Raw genomic sequence first — 12,402 nt, forward strand, 5'->3', positions numbered from 1 at the left:
ATGTGGGTGTTAATAAGATTTTTAAATGTTAAAAATCTTAAATTTCAACAAAACTTAACCTCCAAATCCGCAGAATCCTACGGGAATTTAACAACGACACCTCGATTTTCTCCCGTCTGTTGAGCTGACATCATCGTTGAGATGACGTCAATCCTGCTGAGATTCGGCCATTCTTGTTGGGCAGCAAAAGTAATTTAACAACGCACCTTTCATTTGGAAAACAACTTCCAGTGAACATCCACCATCTTGCCGATGCTAGTGACGTAGTCATGTATAATTATAATAACCAATGAAAAATGTAGACGCGGCATAAAGTAGCACTGACGTAATCAAGGCTCGACTCTGATTGGCCACTCGTGTTACTGATAAGAAAATGCGAATGAAATCTGTCATCTGTCGTCATCACGCCAATCCATGACATCTCCATGTTATCAAAAAATGTTGTTTATATTCTTATCTGTCTATGAAAATTGCAAATTGCTGATTGATTTCACTTGAATGTTATTATCATTTCATTTGCCCTCCTCTCATCTAAGTAATCGTAACAGCGTTATCTTCACAAACCTTGGAATTTAAGGATAGCTGCTAATTTTTGTAAGTTTACATGTTTTGTTTTATTGTTCAACTCAAATCCCAAAGATTGCGTGAACCAGATAAGTTGCGTTGTTGTCCTACATAAGTTGTCAGTTGTCTACCTCTGACTGTCACACGCAAGAGGCAAATTCAGTATTATCTCCTCAGAGGAATGCCCATGTTATTGGTATCTGCACACAACGACAGCATGACTTCATCGCTACCCTTGATCGCTCCTCAAACGTTACCTAATAGTGGCAGCATAGTCGCTTGGGAATCATAAGTGAACAATTCCATACCTGTCTGAAGCAAGTTCTAATGATATAGTTTGAGCTTCAGGAATATCAAATTTTTTTTTTTTTCTCTGCATAATACTCAGTTTTTTTCTGAAGTCGATTCATTTTGCATACTCTCCCACCTGTCTAAACTAGCGCCATTTCAACTTCAAGAAAGCAGCTGTTAAAGCCAGCCTCCCCCTCCCAACCATCGTTTCCACAGTCTGCAGGCATGATTAAAAAGTCCATCAGCACTTTGATTATTCCTTATTTTTCTTTTTCAGGTCGAATTCTTCGTTGTTATTTTATATAGGTCTACCTGCTCTTAAGGCGGTTAACTCCTCTTTTCATTGCTGATGGGTCAAGCTCAAAGTCAATTCTCAGAGGAGGAGCTTCAAGATTATGAGGTAATTTGTAAGCTTTTTGCTTTGCTCTTCAAAAACTTAAGTATGGCTCAAAGCCTTTATGTTATGCAAGGGTTAACTTCCACTACGGTCTATTCCAGTTTCTTACTCCTATTGCTAACTCAATCAAATCTCAAAAAAAGAAGGGAAAAAAAGTTCTGCTCTTCCAGCATTACTTAAGTTTCCTATTCTTGGCGCTGTTCCTCTTTAGCTCCTTTTCACATGGTTAGAAATGAGGGTCCAGAATTATTTAATCTGAAGTTCTAGACAAAAGACTTACACTTACGTTAGAAAGAAAGACAAACGATTTATACTTTTAGAAGTAAGTTTTCAAAAGACATCTTATATCAGTCGGCATAAAAAAGAAGTAAAAAAAAAAATTGCTCATATGGTCCATTTACTGATTTGTTGATGTTAAGATCCTAGGATAACCTAGAATCAAAGCGGGTACTGGCATTCATGTCTCACGCAGAGAAGCGATGGACTAATCATAAAATGGGCTATCCACAGATTGCCGTATAAAAAAGCACTGTAGCTGGATAGTCCATTTTCTGATGGGTGATGTGATTTGAAGTGTGCAAAAGCACATCCATAAGCGAAGCATTGGCTTGGATTTTAGAGGTAAATTTCTCAGAAACCTATGAATATAATATTACCAAAACTTTGAAAATCCAAAGATCTGAGCACCAAAATGTTGATTAAATCAATATAACTTTAAAAAACTGACTAAAACTCAAGGTGAAGCAGACCAACAGCAAAGGCATCGCCCTTTCAACACACATAACTTTAAACGATCTGGAAAAGTGGATAGTCCACTTTTCGTGATGTGAGTACCCGCTTTGATCCTTGGTTACCCTACTACATCTTAAGAGAAAGCCCTGTAAGTTCCTATCCTCTTTTGTCCTAGGTCATCCAAATTGTATCGAAAAGTTACCACTGCCAATTAGTTTTTTTTTCTCTTCTTTGTTAACCATAAAATTAGAAATGTATTTTTTTACATCAGTTTTTTTTTAATCAAAGTGCAATTTTTCAATGACTTCATTAACTCTTAATTTTCTTCTTTTAGGATTTAACTTATTTTTCAAAAAGAGAGGTATTGAAGTAAGTACAAATATATTTAACTATTACTCTGTTTTATATTTATCTTTATTTGTTCAAGGAAGAAATTTACAATAAGCACCAAAAGAAACAAATTACCATTTCTTCCTTATTAACTTGTCCAATACATTTAAAAGGCTGAATAAAACAACAAAACAGAAATGCATGCCTCGCAAATTGACAAGCAGAGAGCCCTTTACAGGTCCTCCTAAGTTTTCAGCCCATTTGTTCTAAATTAGTTCAAGGGCAACTTAATAACACGACTCTTGGACATTTTTTTACATGGACTTGGCTCAAATGAAAGCCACAAAAGTAGCCAATACCGTTCACATGGCACAACCAAATTATGAAACGAAAATTTTCTAGCAGAAAAGAGCTCCATCTTCTCGTATCTGAAACAAAGCACCCCTCAGATTTTCAACAACTTAGTAAATATTTAATTTTTCCTCTTGAAAATTTGCAGAGTTCATCAGAAGTTTAAAGCTCTTGCTCCAGAAAAAGTTGGCCACAACAAAAATGCAAAGCTATCCATGAGCAAAATTTTGCAGTATCCGGAGCTGAAAGTAAATCCTTTTGGTGAGCGAATTTGCCAAGTATTCAGCGCTAGTAGGGATGGAGATCTGACCTTCGAAGATTTCCTTGACATGATGTCTGTTTTCAGTTCTTACTGTCCCAAGCCAGTGAAAGCAGAACATGCTTTCAGAATTTTTGGTAAGTACATAATAGTGAATCCTACTAGACTTTTCTTGAGATAAGGGCATTTTCTCATCCCTTTTCTATTTTATCAGCCCTCTCTTGATGTCCTATTTATGCTACCTTGCAAGTATCGTAAAAACCTGTCGAATTCTATTCTAAAAGAGTCAGTTAAGCATAAAATGTTGTATCATTCAGAAATAACCAGCATGCTCAGTTGATGAAAGTGTATGCGATTTTTCTCAGTGAAGTATTACAAAAAGGAATATGTTTGAAAACTTAAAAATTTTTGCTATCCAAATGAAGCCTGAACTGTGAGCTCTAAAACAGGAGAAAGTTGGCAGTGAAATAAAACTTGTCACAACATCAAAACAAAGATTCAGAAGTGACAGGAAATAAGATGAAAGGTGTATCCCATTGAGTCATACTACCAAGCATGTTACCATTAAAAAACTTGGATATTGGAACCTCCTTTGATGAGAGAATGTCTTGAATGGTGCTAAAGATGCAGTTTTTGGAAGGGGCAAATAGATTAAATTCCTAAAGACTCCTTTCTTACTTTCAGATTTTGATGGGGATGATATGCTGGGACTGTCTGATCTTCGACAAGTGATTGACCGGATAACAGGTCCCCAGCACTTGAGCGAGCAAGAACTTCAACATTTCATTCAAAACATCCTTGAAGAAGCGGATTTGGATGATGATGGAGCTCTCTCTTTTGCCGAATTTGAGCACATAATAGATAGAGCTCCAGATTTTGCCAGGTATTTTTCTTTGCACCTCTGTTTGCTTTGTATTTTTGCAGCCAGATAATTTTAGCCCAGGTATTCGTGTCGTATGCGGTCCATCGGGAAAGTGCCTTCCTGTTGAAAGCCTTCATGTTTGGATAATGCTGTAGGTATTTTATTTTTACTGAATAAATAAGAGCACAATTATTGCGTGTAATTCAAATTAAAAAGAAATAGTTCTTTATTCTACCTCCTCAGGACCTGATAAGTTTTCCTTTTATTTTTTCAGAGCATTTTCAATGCATTTGTGAAGAATTATCTGCTTGCTTCAAGAGAAAATGAATGGAACAATTATTTTGCATGGATCTCAACATCATTCAAGAATTTTTCCAGCAAGAATTTGTGCTACTGGATGGTGACAGAGAGCTGTGAACTCTTTGAAGTAAAAATCAATTCATAGATCCATCGAACTTTAGAACAACACATCTAAAAAATCAATTTTTATACTTTTTAGGGACTCACCCAATTCAAAGCCACGTTTGAGGTCAACTCTGACTTGCCGAAACAAAACTTGGAAATGTGAGCTTTGTCGTAATGCCTTCTTCTACCAAAATTGAGGCCAAGTGGTGCAAAATGTTTTTGCTCATACTTTTAGCTCTCCATTGAACTAAAATGTTTCCAATTCAGTAAATAGAATCCAAAGACATTTTATTTTTTTGCGCCCACCACCTCTGTGTGGGTTCAACCCCTAAGGCTACCCTAAAAATTAACATCTTTTCTTTTTCCCGAATTCATAATTACAGCATTAAGATGAAAGCCATGAAAATTCATTTCTTATACATTCAGCTGTCATATTTTTTTTTAGCTCAGTGGTAAAGCTCTATTCATGTAGTCTTTCTTGTAAACCCACCTCTGCTTTGAATGAGGTCAAACGTTTAAATCACTAAAAACTTGCATCTAAGGATATTCTTGCAAAACAGGGATGCTCAGTCCAAAAAATTAAAGCTACTGTCTTCAGGATAAAAAAAAGTCCTGCTAACTTGAGTTGTTGTCATGTTGGCACCTTTGGAGCAGAAAAGCACGGTAAAGTTCTCTTTGGGCTAATAACCTCCATCAGGAGGTAAAACTCTGAACTCTCCCAATTAGCCAAGTACTGATGATGAAGGATTGTGCTTGTGTCGTCACTCATAAGATTTTACAACAATATAAATACTCTCTCTGTTTTTCTACAACTGTATAATTACCAAACCACACAAGGGGCAGTGGCGTGGCGTGAATTGCGATAAATCGATTGTACTGCCGTTTAAACCTATGGTGAAGAATCGATTATTAAGGTGTTCGCTGCGAACACCCTGTTTATCGATTCTTTTCCATAGGTTTAAATGGCATAACAATCGATATATCGCAGTTCACGCCACGCCACTGACAAGGGGTCAGTTTTAAATAAAATTCTACTCTGCTATAGAACGAAAGCCAACCTCCATATGTGAAACTTGCGTAGGTTATAATGTAGGCCTAGGTTGCGGAATTTATTTATGTTCTATTGATCTCTAGTCTCTTCTTACTTATTTACTCTTTTTTAGTTTAAGTATTTTCTTTTTGCAAATGAAAGTACATGGTTTTTTGCCTAATTTTAACACCTCTTTTTTGCTCAATGCACTTCAAAATATTTTGTGTAACTTTATTACCTAAAGCTCAAACAGTGATGAGTGTTACTGCATTTCTTTCAAGGAGAGAAACCTGCTAGCTGCAGGAAAATTTTATTGAACTAAATATCAAGGTTATCAATTTTTAAAAGCTCATTTTTTTAACAAAATTTATTTACTTAATTTCTTAGTCGCGAGGAAGTCCCTCCATTTCCTTCTCAGGGTTGCTCCTTCTTAGTGTTATTTGTGGAATGAGAAAAAGTGAGGTGCAAAATACATATTTGGAAATGCAGGCCACATACCATTACTTGATACTTTCCTCTGGGGCCTGATTTGTGGATCTACTGTTTGATTTTCTTTTATTTCTACCAAAGATTTTACTGTTGCCAAAAAAAAAAGGGTATCATTTCAAGAAAATTTCCTCAAATCCCCTGCTGCACCCCAAGCTGACTGCAGATTGTAAGACAGAGCATTTTCTACATCCGTGTACTGCTTCTGCCATGATTTTTAATTTGTGAAGTTTATTCTTTTCTTGTTAAATTTTTCTTCCCTCCAACCCTTACTCTGGTGTGAAATAGACATGATTTAATTGTTTTATTATATTTTGTTACTTTCCCTTATTTTCTATTTTTAACTAAATTGACTCGTTCAAAAATGTATTATTTAACTTTTATACTCTCTTTTTTCCTCTGAATATATTTCTAATTCATTAAAGTATTGTCACCTTGTACCTCATTCTTTTTAAGTTTTTTCCTACTTGGCAATTTGATGCCATATGAAACTTAAGATGTCAGTTGCCTCAATACCTTTGAAAAGACAGGCTCTTGTTGCTTTTGCATGTTGCAGAGCGCCAGAGTGCACTGTAGGAGCGACATATATACATACGTTATAGGCAAATAATCAAATCAGGAATTTCATCAAACGCCTGGGGAGATAGTCAAATCTTGATGGCTTATGAAATTATGCATGTTTTTGACAAAGAGCTCTAGGAGTTTCAATGATTTAAATGTTAGAATTCATCATATCTATGAACTTCTCCTGTATTTTGCTCTCCAAATGCTCCTTATCAATTTTAACTGTCAACATGTAAAAAATTCTGTAATTCAAGACATGCTGAGAATCCTTAGAAAGAAGCTCATCTAAAGATCAGATCTAATTTACAATAGTTTGGTGCCAATTTATACAAGAACTTCTTTCCTAGATGAGCAAATAATTATTTTGTCCAAAATCAGCAAAAGAACCAGAATTTCAGCATAAGTAAGAACATTTGACTATTTGCCTACCATTTGACAAAATGTCTGATTTGACTACTTGCCTACAACATATATGGATAATTGGATCTGCAGAAATTGCTCTTACAGGAATTGCTCTCTAGAGAGATTGACAAAGCTATTTAAAATACTATAGAATTCTTGTGTTTGTGAATCTTGATAAAAAAATTTTAATGCAATACAATTAAAAATAAACAAACAATTAGACACCTTTTAAAAACTGTGAAAAAATTACTAGCTAATCTTGTATTTTACACGTTTTGGTTTAAAAATACAATATTTCCATGAAATTCAGGCTTACATCCAGACTTTGTTCTTTAAAATTAGAGATTTACTTAGAACAAAAGTTTTCAAGTAAAGAAAGAAAATATCTGGCAGTATGATTGATATAATTTTGGAACATTTCAAAATAAGACCAATTCAGCAGCATTGGTTTTATTTAGAGTAACTCAGCGCATCCTCGGGAAATAGTCCTTAAAATTAGAGTCCTTTCATTGAAAGTAACATTTTGGTATGAGAGATAAATTCAGTGATAGCATCTACTCCCGATACCTTAGGTAACCTCTGAAAAGAAAAAGAAAAAAATGCAATCAAAATAATCAATTATTTGGAAGAAATAAAAAAAAAGCAGGGCAATCACTCAGGGTAAATGGCCTTGCAAAGTTGTCAAATCTTAGGACAGGAAGGACAAAATAGAATATTTTGCTCTTTTTAATCTACAGCTAAGGCTTGGACATTATATGTTTTGTTGAAAACGATCAGGGGAAATTCAAGGAATTTTGTATTGTTTTTACAAGGAACCCTTTGTAGGGGTGTTCAAACGAATTCTTGCCGGAACTCTTTCGATATCGTCTCTCATTGAAACTGGCGGCAGCACCGACAGTGGCGATGATATCGACAACAGCCGGCCTTATCGAATTTTTGAGAGCTCGCACTCAACGCATTGTTGCCCCTTGTGTCGGTTTATCAGATTGCCTGGCGCGGCGACGCATGAAATAGATGTACACATGGCAACAGCTTATTTTCGCCAGCTCCGAAAACTCTGATCGCTATCGGCAAGAGCGCTCTTATCGTAACTTTTTCTTAACGGAACAGTTTCGGTAGCTTACCGACAACCGATAGAACAGCCCTACCTTTAGGTGGCTGACAATTTCTGCAATCTTTGCCTCTTATCATTTGCTATTACATACCCTTCCTTTCTTCTGTTACTTGTTTTTTCATATTAATTTTTCAACCTACCTTCTTACATCAATAAAATAGGGGTGCCATTTAAAGGTAGGGGGGAGAGGGAGGTGTAAGAAATTGCTTGTTCAAGAATTGAATGGTTGATGGCTGTCAAGATTTTGGGAGACTGACAATTAGTCAACTCAAAACAAACTTAGTCCAATCCAGGATTCCCCTGTAAAGATGCCCCTAGAACAGAGGCAAACAGTGTTCGAAACTCATCTTGGAGTTTCAGGAGCCATGTGGCGCATCAAGCTCGATTTTTAGGGTTGACTTTCTGCCTATGTGTCACAGCACATTTAGTGACAAGTTGGATGCAACATGTTTTAGTTACAGAACTAGTAGCTGTTACTTGGGGGAAATTTCGAAAAATAACCCAACAGAAAAACTAGGATTTTTTTTTTTTTTGGGGGGGGGGGGCAATTTTTAGGGGCCACAATGTCACAGGGCCTTCATTTTGTAGGCGCATTTGGTGCATTGGCGCCTGTAAGTTTCGAACACTGGAGGCAAAGTTACAGAGGAGAGAATTAACGTTACATTTTTAAAATTAATCTCATTGGTTTGACCTTATGAAACTGCAAAAAAAGTACTGGAGAGTGAAGGGCAGATAAACTTACGGAAGTTTCATTCGCATAAAGACCCAGCAAGTTGCAAATGAGATGACAATACACAAAAATCCAACGGTGACTAGCAGGATGCGATTGAGCTTGGGCGTTGATGGATTATGCGTCCTATCAAGAATCACAAATCCTAATCCTCCTAATACGAAAAGGAAACTGGCAGCCAACCCTTCCATAATATATTGGCCATTCACCCGGTACGGCATGAAAGCAACCTGAAAAGCAATGATGAGATTCTCCAGTTAAAACTTGATTTATTTATGAAAGTTTGCACATACAGATAACAGCCTCCAAGAGAGACTATGGTGCTTAGCAGGTACCACCTCTACCCTTCCTTAAAATTTATTCAAAGCCAAAAATATATGCTAGCATGTTAAACTTTAAATTTAAAAAGTTAATTACACAGACATTAATGAGATAAAATAGACCTTACGAAATGCCAGACAAATAGGCAACTAACGATGTAACGATCCCACAAATATTAAGTGGCAGTAGGAAAAAAATTATTGCCACTCCTCTCCTGGGAGAAACTCCTGCAAATTTCATAATGCCTTGAATGAAAGGAACTGACGAAAAGAACTCGGTAGGGTGACTCAGGACGTGTCTCCTCCACGTACAATCTGCTTTTCTCCTGCCAATTCATCTTAAAGAGAACTCAGTTAGACAACCCTAGACCTCTCTTCCCAATGGATGCCTTACATACTTTATTGAAGGGTCATTCAAAGGGAGTTCATAATTTGGTACAAAAAGAAATAAATACTCTCAACTTGCCATTAATTTTATGATCTCTATTTAAAGCAACCTCGCTATTGGTGCTTTAATATTCAAAGGTGTATTCTTGAGATTTTAGAATAAGGAAAAGAAGAGCTGAAAAAGTTCAATGCCCTCTTCCTTAAGAAATTATAACGATGGGCATTGACTATGTTTTAAGAGCTCAGAGAGTGGACATCTAAGCCAGAGAAGGCAAGGGGAGGGATTAGTTATCAATAAGATCTTACCGGCCTCGAATGACCATGCTCATCCATGGTAGAACCTATACTTGGCGGTTCAATGATAACATCATAGATTATACCTGAAAAATAAATAATCCATTATATGAATTTGACAGAGACTTGCGCAAAAAACAATTTATTTGAGTCATAAGCAAACGGGAATTCACACAGCATCTTACTTAATGGCTCTTGTGAGCTTACACTTACAAGCCCAGAATGGTGCCATTGGTAGTTCAGAACATTAATGGGGCTCCCAAGAGACCCCTTAAGGTCCTCTCCACACAACGGAGGTTCTCAGAACATATTCTGCCAACTTGCTCCCGGAACAAGTTAAAGCTGAGCTAAAACTTAATCCTCCAGACCCAGAGGGAACTTCCATCGAACTCCAAGCTTCTATTTTTCTTTTGATGTGAATCCGTTCGTTTTTATTGTTTACATCCTTTAGGTCTAGACATTTGCTCTTGTTACTCTCGTGACCCAAGTTATCTATCATTTTGCAATAACTGTATAGTTTTATTGAAGGTGTAATTTTATAAAAAGAACGGCTCACTCGCAAAGCCTTCCAAATTCTTGCCATTAAAAACACCAAGTTCTGGTTCCCACTTAGGCAAACTCATGTAGAAAGCGTCCCTTGTTTCAAGGAAAAAGTTTCGGGAAACTAAGCAGTTCATCGAATTAGTTCCTACAACCTCGCTCGTGTGTGGACAAGGCCTCATAGCTTAAGTAAGACGCACCGAACAGAGATCGATAAGGCTCGTGCCATCAGCCATCCGCTGGATTATCCTCACTCATTAGGTGCAAGTATGATATCATCTCCCTGGCACACAATGGTAGTATTTAATGCACTGAAGCTGCTATCATAGATTTAACTGTGCCGATCATAGAGTACATAGAGTCGTAATGTAAAAGAGAGGGCTGGCGCCACTTTTAAGCATTTTCCAAGTCCCAAATTCCGAGACTCCTGTGTGACGCCGGGTCACTTTTTCGATACATAATCGATTATTTGCGATACACGGGTACCCGGCCATCCGATGACAACAACAACAACAACAACAAAGGAGATAGGAATTACCTCGTATTCCACATCGCCATTTTGGATCGAAAATGTATCGAAAAAGCGACCCGAACTCGGCGCGCACCGGGCTCGGAATTCGTCGAGCAGAACATGGCGCCAGCTCTTCCACTTACATTACGACTCTATGTACTCTATGGTGCCAACTAACTTAGTGGAAAACCAAGTTAACTTTTGATAGAGCTCTAGCCTCGTTTCCACTACAAACAAGTAGAAATAAAAAAACAAAAGGGTGAAAATAAAATAACAATACTAGTAGAAAAATTCTTACCTCCAGTGACAAGAAAATATGATAGCAAAATTAAAGCATAAGTAACAAAGGCTGACGGTTGATGAAACCAAGAGGGCCTTTTGATTTTCATGTTCGGCACTTCCAAAACAAAGTAGGGTAAAGAAAATAAGAATTCCATTTTGACTTAAAACGATTTAAATCAAGAGACTACGATATTTTTCTTCTACCTGCAAAACTTAGACTTTTCAAGAAAAGAAATGAGAAAATGTTTGGACTTTAGTGATTAAAAACCGACTCCGACTGATAAGTGATAACTCGCCAACTCGCTGCTCTATAAACATACGTCAAAACCAAGTCAAAACAAACTTGACTGAGGTGAGCTACAGTACCTACAAAGTTGATGTCCGATGTTCTCGGAACAGGTAGTATTCTGAGAGATCCGGAAAGATCCGGAACCTTCATAAACCAGCGGAATTTGTTCCGGGATAAATTAATCAATTCAATTAATTAATCCATTTTGGAGTCCTCTATTTTTATGAGAAAAAGAAAATTAAATCATCCGATTTGACGGATTATATTTATTGAGGATGGATATCGAAGACCGTCCTCCGAAAATTTCGAGAAAATCCTAAGAGGAGATTTCATGCAATGTTCTAATTGGATTGCTCCATCGTCCATAAATCGCGAGTCGCTTAAATTCAGGGCAGGCCCTGAGGTTTTCAAATTTTCATTTGTGCATCCCCTTCGACGCATAAGATATTGAGTATGCACACCCAGAATCATCCTTGGAAAATTTCGAGAAAATCCAAGGGGAAATTTTTTTGCAGTGTTGCCGAATTGCTGCATCATCCATAATTCGCGAGTCGCGTAAATTCGGAGCAGGACTGTCCTTTCATTGATTTCATTTGTTCATCCAATTTGAAAGATTTTATATTGAGTATGGACACCCAGAATCATCATCAGAAAATTTCGAGAAAAACACAGGGGGGTATCACGAGCAACGTTTCCGTTTCCATTATGATGCATGATGATTCTTGAATTGGCCGCCAAGAATTTTTTTTATCTTTATTTAAGCTAAATTTTTCTTGATAACTGAATGAAAATATTGAATTAAGCAAATACGCAGTTTGTAATAAGGAGATTATGATCAGAATTCTTGATTCAAGAGAAAATACTTCTTGGCGGCAAATTGAAGATTTTTTTTTTCTTTCAGTGATTATTTACTGGGACGTAGCCCTTCAAAATCTACGAAACTTCATCTCTCTTGTGTAAAGAGGTTAAGATTTTAGTAATCTTTTTCAAATCCTGCAAAACGTTCATGGTTTAAAATTAATGAGTTTCTCACTCATGGTCACTCTTTTTTCAACCAATGTTAGTCGTTGTTGAAAATTGAATATGTCTCTTTGCAACGTTGATGATTTCTTGTCACATTGCCTGTGTTACTTACGATAAGCTAAGGAACATTATTTCTTGACATTTTTGCTGGCTATCCTGCATCATGTGCAGAATGTTTGGTAAAATTATGAATAATTCACTGATTTTCATGTAAGGAAAAAATTTAAATGAAAATGAAA

The 12,402-nt window shown here is 36.7% G+C and overlaps 2 protein-coding genes across 3 annotated transcripts; one reads left to right on the forward strand and one right to left on the reverse strand.

Moving 5' to 3' along the window:
- The first annotated feature begins 393 nt into the window (after positions 1-393).
- Positions 394-6,147, forward strand: LOC109040963 (calcium and integrin-binding protein 1). Its single transcript, XM_072300109.1, has 6 exons — positions 394-594; positions 1,133-1,255; positions 2,319-2,353; positions 2,814-3,061; positions 3,609-3,807; positions 4,061-6,147. The coding sequence occupies exons 2-6, from the start codon at positions 1,205-1,207 to the stop codon at positions 4,080-4,082; spliced, it is 555 nt and encodes a 184-aa protein (XP_072156210.1). The 5' UTR covers positions 394-594; positions 1,133-1,204; the 3' UTR covers positions 4,083-6,147.
- A 679-nt stretch (positions 6,148-6,826) lies between these two features.
- LOC109040964 (oligosaccharyltransferase complex subunit ostc) lies at positions 6,827-11,181 on the reverse strand. Of its 2 annotated transcripts, XM_019057108.2 has the most exons (4): positions 10,868-11,178; positions 9,531-9,604; positions 8,530-8,747; positions 6,827-7,252 (listed from the first exon to the last, which is right to left on the reverse strand). In XM_019057108.2, exons 1-4 carry the CDS (start codon positions 11,004-11,006, stop codon positions 7,228-7,230), a joined length of 456 nt encoding a protein of 151 aa, XP_018912653.1. In that variant the 5' UTR covers positions 11,007-11,178; the 3' UTR covers positions 6,827-7,227. The 2 variants fall into 2 exon arrangements, with proteins under 2 accessions (XP_018912653.1, XP_018912654.1); XM_019057109.2 differs by lacking the exon at positions 6,827-7,252 and having other exon boundaries at positions 8,526-8,747; positions 10,868-11,181.
- Between the last annotated feature and the right edge of the window lie 1,221 nt (positions 11,182-12,402).

Source organism: Bemisia tabaci, chromosome 4, assembly GCF_918797505.1.
Source record: "Bemisia tabaci chromosome 4, PGI_BMITA_v3".
Taxonomy (NCBI): Eukaryota; Metazoa; Arthropoda; class Insecta; order Hemiptera; family Aleyrodidae; genus Bemisia; species Bemisia tabaci.

Coding starts and splice junctions, on each gene's coding strand:
- LOC109040963 (XM_072300109.1), top strand. CDS start 1,205: ATGGGTCAAGCTCAAAGTCAATTCTCAGAGGAGGAGCTTCAAGATTAT. Junction 2,354..2,813: donor TCAAAAAGAGAGGTATTGAA/GTAAGTACAAAT, acceptor GAAAATTTGCAG/AGTTCATCAGAAGTTTAAAG. Junction 3,062..3,608: donor ACATGCTTTCAGAATTTTTG/GTAAGTACATAA, acceptor TCTTACTTTCAG/ATTTTGATGGGGATGATATG.
- LOC109040964 (XM_019057108.2), bottom strand. CDS start 11,006: ATGGAATTCTTATTTTCTTTACCCTACTTTGTTTTGGAAGTGCCGAAC. Junction 9,605..10,867: donor ATATTTTCTTGTCACTGGAG/GTAAGAATTTTT, acceptor TTTATTTTTCAG/GTATAATCTATGATGTTATC. Junction 8,748..9,530: donor AGCATGGTCATTCGAGGCCG/GTAAGATCTTAT, acceptor ATTGCTTTTCAG/GTTGCTTTCATGCCGTACCG.